Genomic DNA, 23,134 nt, shown 5'->3' with positions numbered 1-23,134 from the left:
AAAATTGTTTGAATCACAAGTTTGTGATTAACTTACTAAAAAAACGAGAATAGATGCGCTTATAGAGAAAATTCAACCTAAATTCCTAGTAAATTTTTATGAATTTCAGAGAAATTCACTATGAATTTAGGTTAAACTTTTCTCTATTAGGGCATCTATTTTCACTTTGAGAGGAGCTCAACAAGGCAGAGAGGGAAGGGCTTATAAACCGGTGTGAGCCCCCTTCAGTTGGCGAGGTGGGACTAAACTCGGCCCGCAACGAGGACCAACCCTTTAGTCCCAGTTTGTGGCACAAACCGGGACTAATGGTCATGGGCCAGGGGCGAGGAGCAAAATTATAAACTTTCTGTTAGTGTCATTAGTTTTAGAAAGTTGAAAGTTGGCATGGGCCAGGGACTAATGGTCATGGTATTACGAGGGCCGAACCATAAGACATGAAAGCATTTCAAATGAACTCTGAAAAAGTTGAAAGTTGGGATGGTATCATAATTTCACCCACATAGCATGTGCATGTACAAAACGGACAATGGTAGCATGTTCGTGTGTTACAAAGTTGCGGGAGAAAGTCTTCACTTTTTCTTCGCTTGTGTCATTTGCTTATTGCGCCGTAACCATGGATAATCTTCATTGTTTATCAGGATGCTTGGGTCAGCCTTGACATTGAAGGGAGGAATTTCATGAAACTTTTCATAATCTTCAGACATGTCTGTCTTGCCGTCCACTCCCAGGATGTCCCTTTTTCCTGAAAGAACTATGTGGCGCTTTGGCTCATCGTATGATGTATTCGCTTCCTTATCTTTTCTTTTTCTCGGTTTGGTAGACATGTCCTTCACATAGATAACCTGTGCCACATCATTGGCTAGGACGAACGGTTCGTCAGTGTACCCAAGATTTTTCAGATCCACTGTTGTCATTCCGTACTGTGGGTCTACCTGTACCTCGCCGCCTAACAGATTGACCCATTTGCACTTAAACAAAGGGACCTTAAAATCAGGTCCGTAGTCAAGTTCCCATATGTCCACTATGTAACCATAATATGTATCCTTTCCGCTCTTGGTTGCTGCATCAAAGCGGACACCGCTGTTTTGGTTGGTGCTCTTTTGATCTTGGGCGATCGTGTAAAATGTATTCCCATTTATCTCGTATCCTTTGTAAGTCAATACAGTCAAAGATGGTCCCCTGGACAACAAGTACAACTCATCACAAATAGTGTTGTCACCTCTGAGACGTGTTTCCAACCAACTGCTGAAAGTCCTGATGTGTTCACATATAATCCAGTCGCCGCACTGCTCTATTCTTGTGTTCATCGACATACGGGGCCACCAAGGTAGAGTTCTGTAGAACTGTGTAGTGTGCTTGAGACCAAGAATATCCGTCCCTACATATTATTGAGTCTCTTCCAAGAGTGCCTTTTCCAGTCAGTCTCCCCTCATACCGTGATTTAAGGAGACCTATCTTGTTAAGGCCAGGAATGAAGTCAACACAAAACCCGATAACATTCTCTGTTTGATGGCCTATGGAGATGCTTCCTTCTGGCCTAGCGCGATTACGGACATATTTCTTTAGGACTCCCATGAACCTCTCAAAGGGGAACATATTGTGTAGAAATACGGGCCCCAGGATGACAATCTCGTCGACTAGATGAACTAGGATGTGCGTCATGATATTGAAGAAGGATGGTGGGAACACCAACTCGAAACCGACAAGACATTGCGCCACATCACTCCTTAGCCTTGGTACGATTTCTGGATCGATCACCTTCTGAGAGATTGCATTGAGGAATGCACATAGCTTCACAATGGCTAATCGGACGTTTTCCGGTAGAAGCCCCCTCAATGCAACCGGAAGCAGTTGCGTCATAATCACGTGGCAGTCATGAGACTTTAGGTTCTGAAACTTTTTCTCTAGCATATTTATTATTCCCTTTATATTCGACGAGAAGCCAGTCGTGACCTTCATACTGAACAGACATTCAAAGAAGATTTCTTTCTCTTCTTTCATAAGAGCGTAGCTGGCAGGACCTTTATACTGCTTCGGAGGCATGCCGTCTTTTTCGTGCAAACATTGCAGGTCCTCCCGTGCCTCAGGTGTATCTTTTGTCTTCCCATACACGCCCAAGAAGCCTAGCAGGTTCACGCAAAGGTTCTTCGTCACGTGCATCACGTCGATTGAGGAGCGGACCTCTAGATCTTTCCAGTAGGGTAGGTCCCAAAATATAGATTTCTTCTTCCACATGGGTGCGTGTCCCTCAGCGTCATTCGGAACAGCTAGTCCACCGGGACCCTTTCCAAAGATTACGTAGTGTAAATCATTGACCATAGCAAGCACATGATCACCGGTGCGCATGGCGGGCTTCTTCCGGTGATCTGCCTCGCCTTTGAAATGCTTGCCTTTCTTTCGACATTGATGGTTGGTCGGAAGAAATCGACGATGGCCCAGGTACACATTCTTCCTGCATTTGTCTAGGTATATACTTTCAGTGTCATCTAAACAGTGCGTGCATGCGTGGTATCCTTTGTTTGTCTGTCCTGAAAGGTTACTGAGAGCGGGCCAATCGTTGATGGTCACGAATAGCAACGCCTTAAGGTTAAATTCCTCCTGTCTGTGCTCATTAGACGTACGTACACCGTTTTTATTCCACATCTATAAAGTTCTTCAACTAATGGCCTTAGGTACACATCAATTTCGTTGCCGGGTTGCTTAGGGCCTTGGATGAGAACTGGCATCATAATGAACTTCCGCTTCATGCACATCCAAGGAGGAAGGTTATACATACATAGAGTCACGGGCCAGGTGCTGTGATTGCTGCTCTGCTCCCCGAAAGGATTAATGCCATCCGCGCTTAAAGCAAATCATACATTCCTTGGGTCCTTTGCAAACTCATCCCAGTACTTTCTCTCGATTTTTCTCCACTGCGACCCGTCAGCGGGTGCTCTCAACTTCCCATCTTTCTTTCGGTTCTCACTGTGCCATCGCATCAACTTGGCATGCTCTTCGTTTTTGAACAGACGTTTCAACCGTGGTATTATAGGAGCATACCACATCACCTTCGCAGAACCCTCTTCCTGGGGGGCTCGCCGTCAACATCACCAGGGTCATCTCGTCTGATCTTATACCGCAATGCACCGCATACCGGGCATGCGTTCAGATCCTTGTATGCACCGCGGTAGAGGATGCAGTCATTAGGGCATGCATGTATCTTCTCCACCTCCAATCCTAGAGGGCATACGACCTTCTTTGCTGCGTATGTACTGTCGGGCAATTTGTTATCCTTTGGAAGCTTCTTCTTCAATATTTTCAGTAGCTTCTCAAATCCTTTGTCAGCCACAGCATTCTCTGCCTTCCACTGCAGCAATTCCAGTACGATACCGAGCTTTGTGTTGCCATCTTCGCAATTGGGGTATAACCCTTTTTTGTGATCCTCTAACATGCGATCGAACTTCAGCTTCTCCTTTTGACTAATGCATTGCGTCCTTGCATCGACAATGACCCGGCGGAGATCATCATCATCGGGCACATCGTCTGGTTCCTCTTGATCTTCAGCAGCTTCACCCGTTGCAGCATCATTGGGCACATCGTCTGGTTCCTCTTGATCTTCACCAGCTCCCCCCGTTGCAGCATCACCGTATTCAGGGGGCATAGTTGTCATCGTAGTCTTCTTCTTCTCCGTCTTCCATCATAACCCCTATTTCTCCGTGCCACGTCCAAACATTATAGTGTGGCATGAAACCCTTGTAAAGCAGGTGGGAGTGAAGGATTTTCCGATTAGAGTAAGACCTCGTATTCCCATATTCAGTGCATGGACAACACATAAAACCATTCTGCTTGTTTGCCTCAGCCGCATCGAGAAACTCATGCACGCCCTTAATGTACTCGCGGGTGTGTCTATCACCGTACATCCATTGCCGGTTCATCTGCGTGCATTATATATAATTAAGTGTCCAAATTAATAGAAGTTCATCATCACATTAAAACCAAAGTGCATACATAGTTCTCATCTAACAACATATAGCTCTCCAGAGTATCTAATTAATTAAACCATACATTGAAACTATGTAAAACATTTCAATGCGAAAACAAATGCGATCATAATTGCAACCAAGGTAACAATTGATCCAACGGCATAATGATACCAAGCCTCGGTATGAATGGCATATTTTCTAATCTTTCTAATCTTCAAGCACATTGCATCCATCTTGATCTTGTGATCATCGACGACATCCGCAACATGCAATTCCAATATCATCTTCTCCTCCTCAATTTTTTTTATTTTTTCCTTCAACAAATTGTTTTCTTCTTCAATTAAATTTAACCTCTCGACAATAGGGTCGGTTGGCATTTCCGATTCACATACATCCTAGATAAATAAAATCTATGTCACGTTGGTCGGCATAATTTTCATAAACAATAAATGAACCAATAGTTATAAAGATAATATACATACCACATCCGAATCATAGACAGGACGAGGGCCGACGGGGGCGGATACCAAAACCATCGCACTATATAAGATGCAATAATAAATGTAAGAAAATGATACAAGTATCTATCTAAACATACAAGTAAGAATATTTTTCCTTTCAGAAAGAAGATAAGAACAAGAGGCTCACCACGGTGGTGTCGGTGATGAGATCGGCGCGGGTGATCGACGGCGGTGAAGACGGGGACGGGGCGTGACGGACCGCTAAATCTAGACAAATCTCGAGGAAAATGGAGCTTGGAGGTCGAGCTTCGAGAGGAGAAAGCTTAAGTAGTGTGCCTCGGGCATTCCATCGAACACCTCATGTGCATAGGAGGTGAGCTAGAGCACCACAAAGCCCTCTCCCCCGCGGCTAGAGAAAAACAGAGCACTGGGGTGCTCTGCTCGCGAGCGAGGGGTATATATAGGCACCTCATTGGTCCCGGTTGGTGACATGAGCCGGGACTAAAGGGGAGCCTTTGGTCCCGGTTCAAGCCACCAACCGGGACCAATGGTGGTGGGCCAGGAGCGAGGCCCATTGGTCCCGGTTCATCCCACCAACCGGGACCAAAAGGTCCAGATGAACCGGGACCAATGGCTCACATGGCCCGGCCGCCCCCCTGGGCTCACGAACCGGGACCAATGCCCACATTGGTCCCGGTTCTGGACTGAACCGGGACTAATGGGCTGACCCGGCCTGGACCCAAGCCCTGTTTTCTACCAGTGATATGACGTGAAGCTAATGAAGGACTATTAATGGCCTCGCGTGGTGAAGTGAAGCGTAGAAACAAGGATAGTGAACTTGATTGCAGAGCTCTTAAGCTGTCCACATGAATTTGGGCTCTTTAAAACTAGGGAGCATAGCTTTCCCAATTCAACACTTGATTGCAGAACCCGATTTTGGCCGGGTCAACAATTTTCCAAAGCTCTTTTATTTAATTCATTTATACTATACACCATTCTTCCTAGTTTTTAAGGCAACACAAGTAATTGAGGTCTCCAGGTTAGATTGAGTCACTCGATTTTGACCAGGTCAACAATTTTTCAAGGAGCTCTTCATTCAATTATTTAATTCACTATGTTCCATAATTTTGAAGTTTTTTCATTCAACTGAGGTATTCAATTCTGGATTTGTTTTACGATTTTGACCGGACCAACAATTTACAAATCAATCAACAACAACCGGCCTATAAAAATCATCTCCCCCACGGGCACCCTACCACCATCTAAAAAAAGAAGTGCCACCATGTGGCACTGTAGCACCAATATAGTACATGTAGTCATTGATGCAAAAAAATTTCCCCCATACATATAGGTTGGTTGCGGATAACACATAATCACACCTCGAAAGGCCCACCAAATCACCGCATTATAAATAAAAACAAAGCACACCCCATCATCTCCCCCACCTGTCAAACTAAATATTCCAACTTCTTCAAAATATAAGGAGTATTAGTTTTTTGAAAAGTCAAATTTCTATAACTTTGACCAAATTCAGAGCAAAAAATATCGACATCTATAATATTAAATAAAAAAATATGAAAATTCATTTCATGAGAATCTATATCATACGGATTTTATATTATGGATTTTGATATATTTCTCTACAAATTTGATCAAACTTAAAAGGTTTGACTTTTCATACATCTTATATTTTGAAGATGAGTGAGTAATTATTTTAAGAAACCCAACAGCACTAACGACGCAGCAAAGCGTGCACAACCCTTCTAGTATTGACTATATGTGACACACATGTGGGGTAAACAAGAGTCACACATGACACATCAACACCATCCATCCGTGGCGGTGAAAATGGTGTATAAGCTAGGCCTGAGGGTCGATCCATGATGGATTTCGTGATAGTCCCTCTTTGTTCGTCATAATGAGGCTGCCAATTTGACAAACCATCCTTCTATTGCTGGCCCGTGACGGCTTCCATGACAAACCAGAGAAAGCCGTCATTATCGATGACGGTTTCTGAGAATATCACCCAAAATCAATCATGATTAACAGGTTTTTTGTAGTGAAAGAAGAATAGATTGGAAGTTTATCGCAAAAAAAGGTACCTCAAATTGTTCAAACCTGGTGCATCTGACTCATAAAATCAAAAGTACATCAAGCCTACTGCTAGTCTACAACACTTGGGTGTAGAGGTCAACCCCATGCAAGTGGGAAAAAGGATGAAATTGGCTACCTGACAGAACTTTATGTCGTCATCGAACTAATTAAACCGCCAGCCAATGAAGTTAGTGCTATGACCAAAGTGCGCCTTCGCTTCCGGTTGCCTCTTAATCCAAGAGTGCTAGCCCCCACATGCATGGGAGATCAAAATGACATGCCATAGCATTATTAATGGACTAGCTATGTTTCATCACAATTAAGATGTTTCATCACAATTTTTGTTATCATCACTTAGCTAATCCCTCATATATTATGACTAACAAAACATGGTAAGAAACTTCTCTCCTAAATTCCCCCAAATAATTCCTATTAGATACTAAACATTGGATTGGGGACTAAAATGACATGGTCAATGTCTAATCCCTATATAGCCCATCCTATAGTTGCCAAAAAATGTGTTGTTAAGTTTTGACGATGGCCACTAGTCCGACCATTGAAACACACATAGTTTGTTCTTCTAGATAGGTGTATGTTGGAAGACATGTCAAGTTTTAACCCGCAAAAAAAAAGACAGGTCAAGTTTGCTAAAACTGGTGATTAAATTACCATTTGTAAAAAAATGAGCCTTTTTTTGGTGCACCCCTCAGTGGTTTATCTGAATATTAAAGTCACTTTGAAAATGGGGCTTCAATAAAAAAATTACAAGTCAATACCTTTTCCCTTTGAGAAGTCAATACATTTTTTTTTAGCAACGGGACTTCCATTTTTTTCTGAGACAAACGGGACTTCCATAGTATACTTACATAGGGGATGAAAAGCTGGGCTTCGCTCACAAGAGTTGGGCTTCTCGGAGGAGTGATGAGGCTCAAAGGCCCACTTCTTGGAGCGCATCGAGGAGTGACAAAGGCCAAAACTTTCTCACTTCAAAAAATAAGGCCAAAACTTTCTCACCGGCGGCGGTCGTTCCCCAATCCCCTCGCCGCCGGCGCCGTCGCCTTCGCCATGCTCCGCCTCCGGAGCTGCGTCGTCGCGCACCTGCTCTCCTCTCCCATCACCTCTCACGGCCAAACTCTCCGCCGACTCCTCTCCGCCACCACCGCCGTTTCCCCACCCACCGGATTCGCCGTCGAGGAGTACCTGGTCGACACCTGCGGCCTCACCCGAGCACAAGCGGTCAAGGCCTCTGCAAAGCTCTCCCACCTCAAGTCCCCCGCCAAGCCCGACGCCGTCCTCGCCTTCCTCGCCGGCCTCGGCCTCTCCAGCGCCGACGTGGCCGCCCTCGTGGCGCGGGATCCCAAGTTCCTCTGCGCCGGCGTGGAGGCGACCCTGTCCCCCATCGTCGTCGAGCTCACGGGCCTCGGGCTGTCGCGCTCCGAGATCGCGCGACTCGTCCCGCTCGCTGCCGAGCACTTCCGCTGCAAGTCCGTCGTATCCAAGGTGCACTACTACCTGCACCTCTTGGGCGCCTCCGAGAAATTCCTCCGAGTATTCAAGGGTAACCACCATCTCCTCTCGCCCAGCCTCGAGAAGGTGGTCAAGCGGAACGTGGGGCTGCTGCGGGAGTGCACGCTAGGTGCTTGTGACATTGGCAAGCTGGCCATCTCTTTGCCAAGGATGCTCACCGCCAACGTGGAACGAATCCGGGCCATGGTCGCCTCTGCTCAAGCTTTAGGCGTGCATCCTGGCTCTGCCATGTTCAGGAAAGCTCTGCGGTCTGTTGCATTAGTTAGTGAGGAGAAGATCGCCACCAAAGTGGATCACTTGAAGAAGGCAACAAGGTGGTCAGATGCCGATGCCGGCATTGCTGTGTCCAGGTGGCCGACTGTGCTGAGTTTGTCCAAGGAAACGCTGCAGCGCAAGTCCGACTTCCTCGTCGCGGAGGTGGGATTGGAACCGGCGTACATTGCTCGTCGGCCAGCGATGCTTAGTTATAGCCTGGAGGGCCGGCTCAGGCCCCGGTACTACGTTATGAGGTTTCTCAAGGAAAATGGATTGCTAGATCATGACAGAGACTACTACGGTATGGTCTTGTTCAGCGAGAAGGTGTTTGCGGAGAAATTCATATGCCCTCACAAGGAAGCTGCGCCGCACCTCCCTGAAGACTATGCTGCTGCTCGCAGAGGGGAAATGCCGACTAATTTCAGATTTATATGAGCTAATTTCACGGAGGGGAACTTTAGCCTGGAGATCCGGCTCAGACCCTGCTACTATGTTTTGAAGTTTCTTAAGGAAAACGGATTGCTCAAAGGTGACCCGAGCTATTATACAATCGCCAAGTTCACTGAGAAGGCATTCGTGGAGGAGTGCATATGTCCTCACAAGGAAGCTGCACCGCACCTTGCTGAAGACTATGTGGCTGCTTGCCGAGGAGAAGTGCCAGACTAATTTCAGAATTACATGAACCAAGAGCATGCTATGAAAATTGGTGATTGTGTACGGCGCGACAAAGTTTTCATTATGTATGGTAAGATAGTAATTCCTATTTCTGTGTACTTTGCCTAGCTGGATGTTGGTTCTACACTTTTAGATGCTGGCATGGCCGTTGTTAACGCTGGGTTAAAGTGATGATTTGAATCCTGAATCTTGATATCTTAATGGATCATTTAGTAGAGGAAAAATCATGGCTTGTTATGAACTTGTTCATCCTGATGCACACATATTGGAACTAAGAAAGTGCGAGAACAAGCCATTCTGCAATGCATTAAAATTTCTATGCTGGCTTACATTGCTTATCGCCCAGCAATGTTCCGTTATAGCCCGGAGAGCCTAGCAATGTTCCGTTATAGCCCGGAGGGGGAACTATTTTGAGCTTGCTGATGTTCACAGTATGTTGATCAATCCGAGGAGGCAGTTTTGGCCCAGTTTGTTGGTTACTTGTTCTAATTTCGATGAGCTGAAAATATTTCTTCTTTGTGCAGTATGTTTGTTTGAAGAGATTTAGTGTTGTGAAAGTGATTCATGCCTTACTAGTGTGAAACTATGCCAAAGACAGCACACAGCAAAATGGCTTCAAATGTAAGATGGCCTTGAGTTGGTTAATTTGATTGGGGATTGATCAAGACAAGCATAGAAGCTTAAAATCAGAACACTGGCATCTCTACGAATAAAGTTGTCCCATTATCCAAATATAAGAGTTTTCAACTAGTTAATGCTACATGGATGGCCCTCTGTCTCCTCCATTTCATAGGTTGATGTCACATTGAGAACCCCCAGAATTGGGCAGAATTTAGCGTAGGCACAGCTCTAGCTGGCTATTCCCAAAACAATGAGGCTTGCAAAGAGGAAATTTCTGAATTTTCTTCTGCTTAATATGGGCCTAACAAACTGGAAAGGACAGAGGGGTATTCAACTGGACCGGGCCGACGCCGGAATCAAGCTGCCCGCCGGCGACCGGCTAGACCAGTGCAGGTCCCTCAGGATGTTATCAATGGCAGCGGCGTGCTTCTCCTGCAGGCAGACAGATTCAGGACGATGATACATCCATTCACACACACATAATACGTTCAGCAAACGTGGTGACCACGTACGTACCTGGTCACGGGCTCTGTCCCGGACGCCGCCGCCCACGGGCCGGCCGCGCTCGTCGTACAGGATCATGCCGCTGAACTTCGGCAGCCGGCACTTGACGCCCATCAGCACCCTCCTCTGCCATATCGGCCGCGCCGGCGTGCCCAGCGCGCCCGAAGCCCTCGGCGCCGCCACCGCCTCCGGTACTCCGCCCCCTGCCAGAAGCCCGTAGTCAGAGACGCCGCCGCCGCCACGCACTATCACGTCAACGGCGCCGTCGTGCTGCACGGCCCGGCGGCGGGCGTGGGCCTTGTCCTTCCACAGGGCCACGGACAGGCAGAGCCCCATGGGAGCAGCCGCAGCAGCCGAGCAGGAGCTGCCAAAAAAGCTATGTCTGTCTGCGTGTGTCTGGATCGGGATGCAGAGTGCGGCAGTATGCCAGACCAGTGCGCGGGGTGGGATCCTTATGGCAGGCGGGCGAGCGAGCGTGGCCGGGGGACCAGGCGCGCGCGCGCCGCACAGGCCGCCCGTGAGCGTTGCCGCTCCCATGATGCCGCCTGATCACGCCTCACCGCCCGACGTGAGGCGCGCACCGCGGCGTCCGTGCGAAGCATGCCTGGACCGGTGGGGCAACGCCCGGATCGGAGGTGGCCGCAGGGCTCGCTCGCTGCGCCGGGCCGGTGGCGTTCCTGCTTGGGTTCACTGCTCGAGATCCCTCCCCGGCACAGCAGCATCTGACCGATAGGCGATAGCGATTGCTTTCTCTCCCTCTCTTTCTTCGTGGGTAGGTTAGCTAAGACGGCACGTCTGACTGCCTGTAGGGGGAGGAGAGAACATGCATATCTGATGGTTCCAACTGAATTGTCGTGTACGTATACTTGTGTAGTGGATATCCACATGACGGCGCTCATCTTTAAGCCACGCCCCTATCGCCCAAACCGCAAGAAAGCTTCGAATCTGGAGTCTGGAGTGCATGGCCATGGCCTTCTCCAACAATGCCTGGGCAGCAGTCTTTGGTTTCAGCGCGTCCCTTGAAAACATGCACCTCCTGACATAGTACTATTTGGTTTCACTCCACTCTTGATACATAGACAGAGCTCCTGCCTTTTGCTCAAAAAAATAAAAAAAAATCGTACTGGTATTGTTTATTGAGATAAACTTTTTATTCCACAAACTCATTACAAAAAGTTATTCCGCGTTGACAATCTTCAAACTAAATATACGCCCGCAATAACTTCGTAGAAGATGGTTGTCCAACATCCAATCCTCAAACATATCTTGAAAACAAACCCGCAGGCGAAAAGTTTTCGAGACATCCAGCGGTTGCACCAGCAGAGTGTGGGCATGGCCTGCCTTCACATACGGCGTCCAACGCCCCGGTGGTAAAGGTTAGAGCTCTCGTCGACGCCATGGCTGCAACGCTGTAACATCAGCTAGCACCCCCTAATCTGTAACCCATCGGCCTTAGCATGCATTGCATTACTCATGGTCCAGTTCACAGTTCATGCCTGGAACTTTATGCTGCTGGAGAAAAATAAACCGACAGAAGGACCAAGAAAGGCAGAAACAGGGAGATCAGCAATCAACTGACCTTCCACAGAATCTGGCCACCAGCCATTAACAGTATGTCAGCTCAGTATTCAGAAACCATGACGCCTAACAGCGGAAATCGGGAGGCACGGTTTCTTCTGTGAAGTACTCCTTTCTCACGGTCTCGGCATCACAAAATCTCACCTTATATACAGAACAAGCAACAACTATTAGAGGTAAAAACCGTTTGATGAAATGCCTTAAGAGAAACAGTAGTGACCAAGATCATTCAAAGAAAAGAAAAACAGTACTGACCAAGGAGGCGTATTGTTTCAGCAGAGGCTTAACGAGCTGCCACATTGGCTGAAACACAAATGGTGCATCGACAAACAGAACTTCGCCAAGCCGCTTGGGATAGTAATAGTAGAACACATCAATCTGAAAAATCTCTCGAAATTAACATCCATTCACAACAGTAATGAACTAGTTGTATGTGCAAGTACGCGAAGGTGCAACAGCTACTAAGGTTTCAAAATCTTGGAACTAGTTGTATGTGCAAGTACGCAAGAACCCATTAGAAAAATAATTCTTCATGCCTTTGCATGTAGATAAAATTTTCTGTTCGAGGGTATATAGAAAGCATTATCTTTCAACCATCGCTACTTTCTTCTTGGAAATGGATATGGAAATGACAATTAGGGAATTATATCATTTGAAATATCATATGCAATTGCAGATCAAAGTATTCAAACAAATCAACTTTTATTTTCTGCTCGATAGATCTAATGAAAGGTGTATGCATAATCCTCAAAACGTATGCCACTCTCATCTGGACTGCTTCGTTAATGTCTCACAGCTGCCAACACAATCAGGGTAAATGATGGCATCAGCTAAGAGAAGGATTGAACTTACCAAAAACTTTAAGAATTGGAGATCACCATTTTCTACACCGAAGCCTCGAAGATCGAAAATTCCAAGTATATTATCTGTTCCCATGGGAAGTTTACGTAGAGCCTTTTCGACCAAAAAGGCACATAGCTTCTCGTTTTCAAGTGGGTCTTGTTTCTGTAATAGCAATATTATACACCCATCAGTCATATAATTGGGGAAAAAATACAGAATAAAATAGAGGCAACATGTACGACATTTCAGGTTGAAGTGAACCATTTAAATTTGTATTTACTCTCAAAAGTTTTGCCTGATTGTTCATCACTGCTCACTAGTCATGCATAAATTCTGTATCAGTACTTTCTCATTGCTCATCACTACTCACTAGTCATGCATAAATTCAGGGGAAGGAACATCAGTTTGTTCAAATTCTTGTCTTCAAATTCAGATGTGGGAAAACTTACAGAAGGGAAATGTTTGGCTGCCACTACTACTAGCACAGGCCTGCCGTTGATGTCAAAAGAATCATGCACATATGCCTTGCCAGTTTGGTACAACCCTTTCACTGATTCTTCTGATAGTTCTGACAAGCGGAAATCCTGACGCCATTTCTAATGCAGATGAAGGAAAACTTGAGTTGCAAAATACAAAAGGCAATTATTCACATTCATTATAATTTAATGGCAAAATGTTAGGCCCTCCATGAAACTACAAAGTACTCCCTCCATCCGGAAATACTTGTCACCAAAATGAATAAAAGGGGATGTATCTAGACGTATATTAGTTCTAGATACATCCCTTTTTATCTATTTTGATGACAAGTATTTTCGGACGGAGGGAGTAGAAAACTTGACAAAAGGAACATCATCTTTAAAAAAAAATCCTCACGCTGGGAACCAATCATGCTCCTTTAATCAGGGATAAGAAATCCCCTCTGAGTAAACAGACATTTTGCAATTGGTCAAAACAGTTGCTAGGAAGCTTATTACTAAACCAAAGAAAGGGCAGCTCCAGTTGTGTTGCCCACTCACTTCTCTCGAGAGCTTTCGTTCACACTCTGGGATGGGAGTCCCTTCCAAGACTTGACCAAAAGCTTATCTCTTTCTTTTCGTCTATGTTTTTTTAAGTTGAGACTGTTGCAAGTTGCTCACAATTTAAAAGTTCGTATATATACACAAAAATTTAGTGTAGTTTGTAGTACTTTATATTTATAGTTTTGCTGCAGCCATTGAGTGAGAGAGTGAGAGACTATAACAAACATAACAATCAGGCTTGACAACGAGAACTTAGGCAAGTGATGTGCAACCGAACCATTGAGTGAGAGTGTGAGAGCTATAACTTGAAACGCTCACTGGGATATTTGTGAAAACTGGAAAGAATTAGATAAGGGCTAAGCCAATATGTATCGGCATTTTGTAGGGGAGGATACGATGGCCTTGGCCAGCTTGGAGACGGCTTCGTCGACGGCGAACTTCCTGTCCTTCAAGAACCAGAGGATCATCTCGTCGTCATCCCTGCCGCTCCTGCCCGTCGGGAGGCCCGGATGCTCCCTTTGGAGCCTCTCTTTCACCTCCAGGACGAGCTGCACAAACAGAGGAAGAGCCAATGCGAGATCCGCACCCAGCAGGTTAGCTTCTAACGAATTAGTATGAAGCAGATCAGCAGCAAAGATCGAGGAAACAAAAACCACCTTTTGTCGAAAAAGATGAGCAGCAAAGATGGAGGAAATCCCCAATCGAGAGCCGAATACGTGGTACGGGCGGGCGTGCTGACCTTGGATGTGGAGGCGCCTGCGGGAGCGGCGCTGCTGCAGCAGCGGACTGATCTCCTGGCCCCGGCGAGGCCCCGCGGAGGCGGCGGAGCTCGGACGATGGTACGGAACGAGCAGGATGCGGCCATCGCCTCTGCTCTGCTATTTCCCTTCCCTTTCCCTTGGCTTGGAAATCTTATCCGGGAGTTTGACGGCTCGCCACTGACGGCGTGGTCCCACTTGGAATGACGAAGGGAGTGGCCATGAGGAGGAGATGGCGGACGCCCGGAGTGCCCCCGTCTCGCCGGCGCACTCGGCATTGAGTATGTGCTCGAGCCAGGCACCGCGTTCTCGCCCTGCGGCTCCGGCGCCGTGGCGGCGGAGATGGCCGACGGCCGGAGCGCCCCCGGCACGCCAGCGCGGGCCGATCGACCATGTCATTGTCACGTGTTCTTTCTCATTCGGCGGTCGATGCTTGGGCGGCAGGGAAGCAGAGGGAGCGGCGGGCCACGCCTGCGGAGGCTGAGCTCGGCTGGCCGACAAGAATAGCCAACTCCAGGATCACCGTTCGGACTTCGGAGGGGATCAAACGTCCGCGAACAACACGTTCGGAGTATGGTTTTCGCTTCCGGTGAGATTTCCAAGAATTTTACTGAATCCTATGTATCTAAGAAATTCATCCCCATTACTTTATTCATCTTAACATGCAAGCTGTCTGCACATTCATCGTTTCCTATTCGTAACAGACGAAACATCTTCCCACGAGAGTGGATGTCCTGCACGCAGTTATCCCGCGGCAGCGTGTCGCGTGGTGATGTGTGCAAGTTGATTTGCAAAAGGGGTAAAGCGGAGATACATGGCGTGATACAGACAAATACACTGTCTTACGTCCGTCCAGTGGGCTCGGTCCATTGTACTTTCTGACGCGGGTAAGGGATATGCCACGCACGGCTTGTAGAATGGGACATTGTTTTTGTGCTTCATGGGCCCGATGGTCTACCCGGAAAGCTCTGTACGGACTGGACCTGAGGGTGAGGACACAGGTTAGCCGCATGTGCTGCGTCTCGCACGATTCCCTTTCCTGTCTTGGTGGTCGAAGAACAAGCTGAGCTGCGAGAACAGCACCGGCGTCCGGGCTGCTTCCTGTCCCGGACCACTAGACGTCGGACCCCAATTTCATATCATACATCCATCGGAAAGAAATTCTAAGAGCTACTCGAATAACCTACCTATGAAACTCCCGAACCTTTCCGGTTATGCAATCGGGTGTTGGGGATACAGGGGAAGCATAATATCTCACCCAAAACTAGCAAATCCTACATCCAGCTGTATCCATCCTTCAACATATAACCAAGAAACCTTCGGAAACCATCTACCTCAACCTTCGAAAAGCATCCGTTATACAAGTTATGGCGATACTCCCGAACTCCCGCCCAAGTACTGGGTGGCGTCGAGGTTATCTCACCAACAAACTGCATAAAAGAGATTTTCGATGTCGGCGTACTAAACTCAGGTATTCCAGAACTGCAACGATAAAATTATGATGACAACACCTCAGAACTCAACTCCCCGGGACACTTCCACTAAACCCCTGACAGGAGGCACCAAGACAATGTTCTCATCATAAAACCATCGGAACGATTCCAAGATACCCGCGTGATCCTAAATTTTTTTTAGTGAAATTTGAGAAGAGAAAAGTCAAAACTCTACGTCAGGATGCCTTACCAGAGCGATGAGGAGACTGGGAAGTAAAAAGAATTCCTAATCTCTCCGATATATAATTCCTAAAAGACTCAAAACATTTTTCTAGACACAACTCGGCCGCTAAAAACGATCAAGCAATGGGGCTCCTAAGGTCGGGGAAGGCTCTGATACCAACTTGTAACGCCCTCGATGCGGCTATATCTCCCACGTGTCGAAGCACGACTTAGAGGCATAACCGCATTGAAAGCAATGTCGCAAGTGAGGCAATCTTCGCAAACAACCCATGTAATACAATAAGGGAAAAGACACATAGTTGTCTTACAATCGCCACTTCACACAATTACATGAATAAAAACATTACATCATCCACATACAATCAAGGTCCGACTACGGAACCAAAATAAAAGAAGAACCCCAAATGCGACAAAGGTCCCCGATCGACCCCAACTGGGCTCCACTACTGATCAACTAGAACGGAACAACACAAAGGACAAGATCTTCATTGAGCTCCTCCTTGAGCTTGGTTGCGTCACCTGCACGGACTCAACGGCACCTGCAAACTGGTTTTAGAAGTATCTGTGAGCCACGGGGACTCAGCAATCTCGCACCCTCGCGATCAAGACTATTTAAGCTTATGGGTAAGGTAAAGGTACGAGGTGGAGCTGCAGCAAGCGACTAGCATAAATGGTGGCTAACATACGCAAATGAGAGCGAGAAGAGAAGGCAAAGCACGGTCGATAAAAGTATGATCAAGAAGTGATCCTGAAACAACCTACGTCAAGCATAACTCCAACACCGTGTTCACTTCCCGGACCCCGCCGGAAAGAGACCATCACGGTTACACACGCGGTTGATTCATTTTAATTAAGGTCAACTTCAGGTTTTCTACAACCGGACATTAACAAATTCCCATCTGCCCATAACCGCGGGCACGGCTTTCGAAAGTTCAAATCCCTGCAGGGGAGTCCCAACTTAGCCCATCACGAGCTCTCATGGTCAACGAAGGAATAGACCTCCACCCGAGACATTCCGATCAGACTCGATATCCCGGTACAACAAGACATTTCGACAGGGTAAAACTAAACCAGCAACACCGCCCGAATGTGCCGACAAATCCCGATAGGAGCTGCACATATCTCTTTCTCAGGGCACACTCAGATGAGCCAGACGTCGGGTAAGCCAGCACAGAGACGCAAAATCCGGGAACATAACACCGATATGACGGAAACTAGGGCGGCAAGAGTGGAACAAAACACCAGGCATAAGGCCGAGCCTTCCACCCTTAACCAAGTATATAGATGCATTAATTAAATAAGATATATAGTGATATCCCAACAAGTAAATAATATTCCAACAAGGAACAACATCTCCATGTTCCAACAAGGAACAAACTTCAATCTTCACCTGCAACTATCAACGCTATAAGAGGGGCTGAGCAAAGCGGTAACATAGCCAAACAACGGTTTGCTAGGATAAGGTGGGTTGGAGGCTTGGTTCAACAATATAGGAGGCATGATAAGCAAGTGGTAGGTATCGCAGCATAGGCATAGCAAAAGAGCGAGCATCTAGCAAGCAAAGATAGAAGTGATTTCGAGGGTATGATCATCTTGCCTGAAATCCCGCATGGAAGAAGAACGAGTCCATGAAGAAGACAAACGGACGTAGACGAACGGGTCCTCATAAACGCGACGTTACCGGAACCAACCCGAAGAAGCAAACACCGGAAAAGAAGCACACAACATAGTAAACAACCAACACATGAACATGATATGATATGCGGGATGCGGTATGCGATGCATATGCATGATTTGACAAGAGATGAAAGAACCTGGCCTCAACTTGGAAATCCAAGTGTGCCACTGGAAATATGAGATGAAATCGCTTGAAAACGATATAAAGATCGCCGGAATCGGAGTTACGGTTTGGAAATGGCAAGCGATTCAAATATGGCACCGGTCTGCGATTTACATCAAGTAGCCATCTAGATGCAATGAGATGAGCATGCTGCAGCACCCAAATAAGACAACAAAATACATGGCAAGGATGCATTCAAGATGCTTAACAAAAGTCTAGCACTGAGCTACGGCCAATTCATCCAATAACAGGTTCAAACAAGCATGGCAAAAATGCATATGGCAAACAGATCTCAGACTTAGTGAAATTAACACTTGTCTGGAATTTCAGATCAGGTAGCCCTCTTCGGAGCAACAAAACTACATGCTACAGGATCTGAACATGGCAAAGTAAAGCATGGCATGGAGCTACTCAAAGAGCTTAACAAAAGTCCCTTAGTGACCTTGAGCCAAAAGGGATCAGAAAATACAATTGCAAGCATGTGAACATAGCAAAAACATAATCAGTTTTCAGACTTAGTGAAAACTGGCACATGCTGAAATATAACTCAAGTAGGCATGTTTACAAGCTCGATGCACTCACTACGGTGCAAGTCATGGCAAGACAAGCATACACCCATCAAGAACACACAAAATGCAAGCTAGACATGACAAGAACAATAGCATAGCGTGCACGGATCAACTACAACATCATCGGCAAAATTGCAAACAAGTTGACAATCTGCCCAGATTCACAAAGTAGCAAAAATAGAGCTCGATTGACTCAAGCTAGGGTGCTCCATAATTGCAAACAAAGACATGGATGGATAGAGCACTACAAGATTAACAAAACTCGCTTACTGATCATCCTCAAAAGAGGCACGGATCACTAGGAAACAACATGAACATATGGCAACATGAGATAAACAGCTCCAGGACTTAGTGAAATCACTAAGTCCCTGAAAACAGAATTAGCAAGTGCACCACTTTGCAAGCTTGCACAAGTGACCACACACATCACAAAAATACATGGGTTGCACCTCTGGAAAGATGACAAAACCCTTAACAAAACACATGTAGAGCATCAGGGCATAGCATGCACACAATAATCATGGCAAAAAAGACAAAAGTGCTAAACGGAGTAGCAGATCTGACAATTAACTCAAGTAGCCCTCTTCTAACAGCATTTCGGGCATCAAGATGAACTCAAATGAAAATGATGCAATGGAATGAAATGATGTACTCTCTGAGGTGAACATTTTGATATGCTATATGCATGAATCGGAGCTACGGATGCAAAGTTACAATGCGATGAACAGAGGCACATGGATCTGGGAATTTCGGGACTTAGTGAAAATTATACCTCCGGAAAAAGTCAAATCAGGACGAAGTGGTACGGGACGGAGGGATCCGGATCTAGACGGGGCGTTTGGATCGGGGGAGTGGTGGATCTGATCCCGCTTCGTGGATCTCGCCGGAGAAGTTCGCCGGAGACGGGGGAGACGACCGGAAAGGAGGAAGAAGGTGACGCGGAGGCCGGAGGACGACGCCGGCGAGGCAGCGGCGGAGGACGTCGTCGAGCGAGGTGGCGGCGCACGTCGACCGAGGTGGCCGGCGGCGAGGAGGCGTGGCCGCGCATGGTGGCGAGGCGGCGTGGCGGCGCAGGCGTGGGGAGGCGAGCCCCGGGCGGCGGCGGCGGCGGCGAGCATGGCGGGGCGGCGGTGGGCGGCGCCGGCGACGAACGGCGGGCGGAGGCGCGGGGGCGCACGGGCGGTTGGTGGCGACTGGCGCCAGGCGGCGGCGGATCTGGGCCCGCGCGGGCCGGCCTCGGGCCCCGCGGGCCGGCGGCGGCGGGAGGAGAGAGGGCGCGGGCGCTGGATGAGGTGGCGGCGGTGCTGACGTGGCACTCCCTCATTGGACGGGGTGAGGTGGCCGGCTGGGTGGACGCGTCCGCCGGCGGGCGGACATGTCCGGCGGCGCGGAGGGAGTTGGATCTAGGGTTAGACTGCGCGAAAATTTCGGAGGAGAGCACATATTTATAGATAGAGGGAGCTAGGAGAGTCCAAAAGAGGTGCGGTTTTCGGCCACGCGATCGTGATCGAATGCTCTAGATGATGGAGAAGGGTTTGGTGGGTTTTGGGCCAAATTGGAGGGGTGTTGGGCCGCAACACACACGAGGCCTTTTCGGTCCCTCGGTTAACCGTTGGAGTATCAAACGAAGTCCAAATGATACGAAACTTGACAGGCGGTCTACCGGTAGTAAACCAAGGGCGCTTGGCAAGTCTCGGTCCAATCCGGAAATGTTTAATCCCCACACATGAAAGAAAGGTAGAAATGACCACCGGAGGAGAACGAAGCGCCGGATTGCAAAACGGACAACGGGGAAAATGCTCGGATGCATGAGACGAACGTGTATGCAAATGAAATGCACATGATAACATGATATGCAATGCAAGACACGCAAACAATGACAACGCAACAACAGCGAATCACTGGACGACACCTGACACATCGGTCACGGGGCGTTACAATGGGCCCGATGGTCTACCCGGAAAGCTATGTACGGACTGGACCTGAGGGTGAGGACACAGGTTAGCCGCATGTGCTGCGTCTCGCACGATTCCCTTTCCTATCTTGGTGGTCGAAGAACAAGCTGAGCTGCGAGAACAGCACCGGCGTCCGGGCTGCTTCCTGTCCCGGCTGGCTATGCTCATGCTGATTCCAGGAGCGACGACGGGGGCGGCGATGGACTCTGGGTGAGTGAACCCCTGCCTCTTTAGTTCTTCTTGGTTGAAATATAGATCTAACGAGCTCGCTCCGGTTGCCGGCGCTGCAGATCAATCTCGGCGGCAAGGGATCTAGAGGCGCGCGAGGAGCCGTGCGTATTGGAGGAGGGCGGTAACGCTTTGCCCGAATCGGCCGTAGGCTCGCCGGATTCGGCCGTCGGAGCGGCCTCGGCGGACATGCGTTGGTTGGATCAAGGAGGGGGCTTTGACTGATGTCCAGTCCTCCGGCGCTTTCTGCAAGACCTTCAATTCTGGGGGTGGAGATGTGGCGTCCGCAAACCCCGGGTCTGCGACTCCTGCCGTCGTCTCGCACACCTCCATCGAGTCCAGCCTCCGCAGTGCCACGGCGGAATCCTGCACGACATTCAGTTCTGGGGGCGTGGGCGTGTCGTCGGCATGAGTCTGCGACAAGACGCCGACGGTCATTCAAGCTGCGCCGTGCAGTCCTTAGGCCACAACGGTCCGGCTACGGGCAACACCACCATCCGCGTTGGCTGGAAGCGCAGGTAGCTACTGATTTTTTATCGCTTAGGCCAATGGTGTAATTTCTTGTTCACGGTCATCCGAGCAACTAATAAATGTTTCATTAGATTGTTGAATTTGGGTAGGAACCTGGATAAAGACTGGGGGAAACAATAGAAATCTGAATCAACCCATGGCCAAAAAGTTATTAGATGTTATCCTTAAGCCCTGCCCAGTGGTTTGTTAGCAAAAAAATAACCCATGCCACTGCAGTAAAATTCGTGCAGCAGTCTGAATGTAGAGTGGGGGAGAGAATAGTCTGAATCCAATTGTTGAGTGGGGGAGAGAATATAGTCTAAATCTGAATCCAACTGTAGAGTGGGGGAGAGAATATAGTCTAAATCTGAATCCAATTGTAGAAGTTTGGTCAATTTCGTGCAGCAGACTGAATGTAGAATGGGGATAGAATATAGTCTGAATCAAGCTTGGCAAAAATGGTCCTTACTCGTTTTCTTAATCATGAGTACCAGTGCCCCGACATTATATATCCTGGTTATTTTTCGTTGACAAAAAAAAGATGTGGTCTGCTACTAATAACACTCAATGGTCTGCATGTGTATGGTGTTTGGCTAATGTTGTGTGTTCTGCATATGTACTTGAAACAGTTGATTATCTGTCGGGATAGTTACAATTTTCAATGAACGAAGGTCATGACTACATATAGTGTAACCGCATTTCTCTCATTCTATGGCGCTCTTTTGTTTCTGCTCTTTGTGATAATTATTTTTCCTCCCATAACTATGTGGATTGTGCTATTCTAACTGGAGAGAAGTGCATATTTCAACCCTGCACTTTTGCCCTAGTCTAATTTACAACCCCGAACTCCAATACCATCTAAATTACAACTCCCAACTCTCAAAACCGGCTAGGATTCAACCCTCCCCTCTTTGTTGACCGGTTTTGACCTGGTTGACCAGTTTTACCAGTCAACAGGTCCAGTCAGCATGCCACGTCAGCAAAAAATGCAAAAATTCCAAGGAAAAAAAACTGAAAAATTGAAGAAAATCCAGGAAAAGAAATAAGAAATCAAATTTCCGAAAAACAGGGAAAATAAAAAAATGAATTTCCAAAAAAACAATAATTTCCAGAAAAGACCCAAAAACTCAAATTCCCGAAAAAAATATTTCTAGAAAAAATAAAAAAACATTTTTATTTTCCCTAGCTTTTTTCGCAAACAATTTTTTCGGAATTTTGATTTTTAAATATTTTTTCCTGATCTTACAGATTTTTATTTACTTTTTCTTAAAATTTTGAAAAAAAAATCTGACGTGGCATGCTGATTGGACCCGTTGACTAGTCAAAACTGGTCACCCCAGGTCAAAACCGGTCAACAGGGAGGCGAGGGTTGAATCCTGACCGGTTTTGAGACTCGGGGGTTGTAATTTAGACGGTATTGAAGTTCGGGGTTGTAAATTAGACTAGGGCAAGAGTTTGGGGTTGAAATATGCACTTCTCTCTTCTAACTGCAGGCCAAGAGGTTCTCGTGCGCCAGACGAGATGGCTGTAGTAGTTGATCGCGTTTCGCCGCTTGAAGCTGCCATTCGAGGATTCGCTGGTAGGGGGACTGAGGTGGTGGTCAACCCGGCGCTTGGCACAATTTTTGATTCGCTGGTAGAGGCGTATGAATTCTACAATCTCTATTCATGGGAGGTGCGGTTTGGGATTCGATACGGCAAAAGCAGGCAAAATGTCAATGGCACCAAATGTATGCAAGAGATTGTGTGTGGCTGCGCTGTAAGCCCCTTTTTTGTGTTTATATTTTGTGCTTGTGTGCCGTGCATGGCTTGTTTTATGCGGGAATGAGCTGACATATTTTTCCTGTTTATTGTTTTGTAACTAAATTACAGGGCAAACCAGAGAGGGAGAACAGTTGTGACATGTGATTTTCATTTTCCAATAAGGGATGTCACAACTTGTTGGGACTGTAAAATTGACTTAGTGCTGTTATGCTTACATTTCCTGCTTTGACGTTCCTCCTGAGGTTTTGAAAACGAGTTGATATGCTGGCTCGCTGTGTGGCGGCATCTCTTTTATA

At 47.3% G+C, this 23,134-nt stretch overlaps 4 protein-coding genes across 7 annotated transcripts; 2 read left to right on the top strand and 2 right to left on the bottom strand.

Annotated features, from left to right (window-relative positions):
• Nucleotides 1-7,414: 7,414 nt before the first annotated feature.
• LOC125518921 (transcription termination factor MTERF5, chloroplastic-like) lies at nucleotides 7,415-9,182 on the top strand. Its single transcript, XM_048683811.1, has one exon. It carries the CDS (start codon nucleotides 7,439-7,441, stop codon nucleotides 8,732-8,734), a length of 1,296 nt encoding a protein of 431 aa, XP_048539768.1. The 5' UTR covers nucleotides 7,415-7,438; the 3' UTR covers nucleotides 8,735-9,182.
• Nucleotides 9,183-9,676: 494 nt separating this feature from the next.
• On the bottom strand, nucleotides 9,677-11,063 carry LOC125518923. Its single transcript, XM_048683813.1, has 2 exons — nucleotides 10,112-11,063; nucleotides 9,677-10,027 (listed from the first exon to the last, which is right to left on the bottom strand). The coding sequence occupies exons 1-2, from the start codon at nucleotides 10,634-10,636 to the stop codon at nucleotides 9,926-9,928; spliced, it is 627 nt and encodes a 208-aa protein (XP_048539770.1). The 5' UTR covers nucleotides 10,637-11,063; the 3' UTR covers nucleotides 9,677-9,925.
• A 144-nt stretch (nucleotides 11,064-11,207) lies between these two features.
• Nucleotides 11,208-14,504, bottom strand: LOC125518922 (motile sperm domain-containing protein 2-like). 3 transcript variants are annotated; one of them, XR_007288183.1, is made up of 7 exons: nucleotides 14,279-14,504; nucleotides 13,935-14,087; nucleotides 12,970-13,116; nucleotides 12,530-12,682; nucleotides 11,933-12,055; nucleotides 11,679-11,821; nucleotides 11,208-11,500 (listed from the first exon to the last, which is right to left on the bottom strand). XR_007288183.1 is itself a non-coding variant. In XM_048683812.1 (6 exons), the coding sequence occupies exons 1-6, from the start codon at nucleotides 14,402-14,404 to the stop codon at nucleotides 11,744-11,746; spliced, it is 780 nt and encodes a 259-aa protein (XP_048539769.1). In that variant the 5' UTR covers nucleotides 14,405-14,498; the 3' UTR covers nucleotides 11,208-11,743. The 3 variants fall into 3 exon arrangements, 1 of the variants encoding a protein (XP_048539769.1); XR_007288182.1 differs by having other exon boundaries at nucleotides 11,208-11,535; nucleotides 14,279-14,499; XM_048683812.1 differs by having other exon boundaries at nucleotides 11,208-11,821; nucleotides 14,279-14,498.
• A 5,864-nt stretch (nucleotides 14,505-20,368) lies between these two features.
• On the top strand, nucleotides 20,369-23,134 carry LOC125522996. Of its 2 annotated transcripts, none has more exons than XR_007290078.1 (4): nucleotides 20,369-20,547; nucleotides 20,628-21,083; nucleotides 21,872-22,833; nucleotides 22,947-23,134. XR_007290078.1 is itself a non-coding variant. In XM_048688032.1 (4 exons), the coding sequence occupies exons 2-4, from the start codon at nucleotides 20,974-20,976 to the stop codon at nucleotides 22,980-22,982; spliced, it is 411 nt and encodes a 136-aa protein (XP_048543989.1). In that variant the 5' UTR covers nucleotides 20,376-20,547; nucleotides 20,628-20,973; the 3' UTR covers nucleotides 22,983-23,134. The 2 variants fall into 2 exon arrangements, 1 of the variants encoding a protein (XP_048543989.1); XM_048688032.1 differs by having other exon boundaries at nucleotides 20,376-20,547; nucleotides 22,569-22,833.

Source organism: Triticum urartu, chromosome 7 (genome assembly GCF_003073215.2).
Source record: "Triticum urartu cultivar G1812 chromosome 7, Tu2.1, whole genome shotgun sequence".
Classification (NCBI taxonomy): domain Eukaryota; kingdom Viridiplantae; phylum Streptophyta; class Magnoliopsida; order Poales; family Poaceae; genus Triticum; species Triticum urartu.
This window is presented reverse-complemented; position numbering and strand designations above follow the sequence as displayed.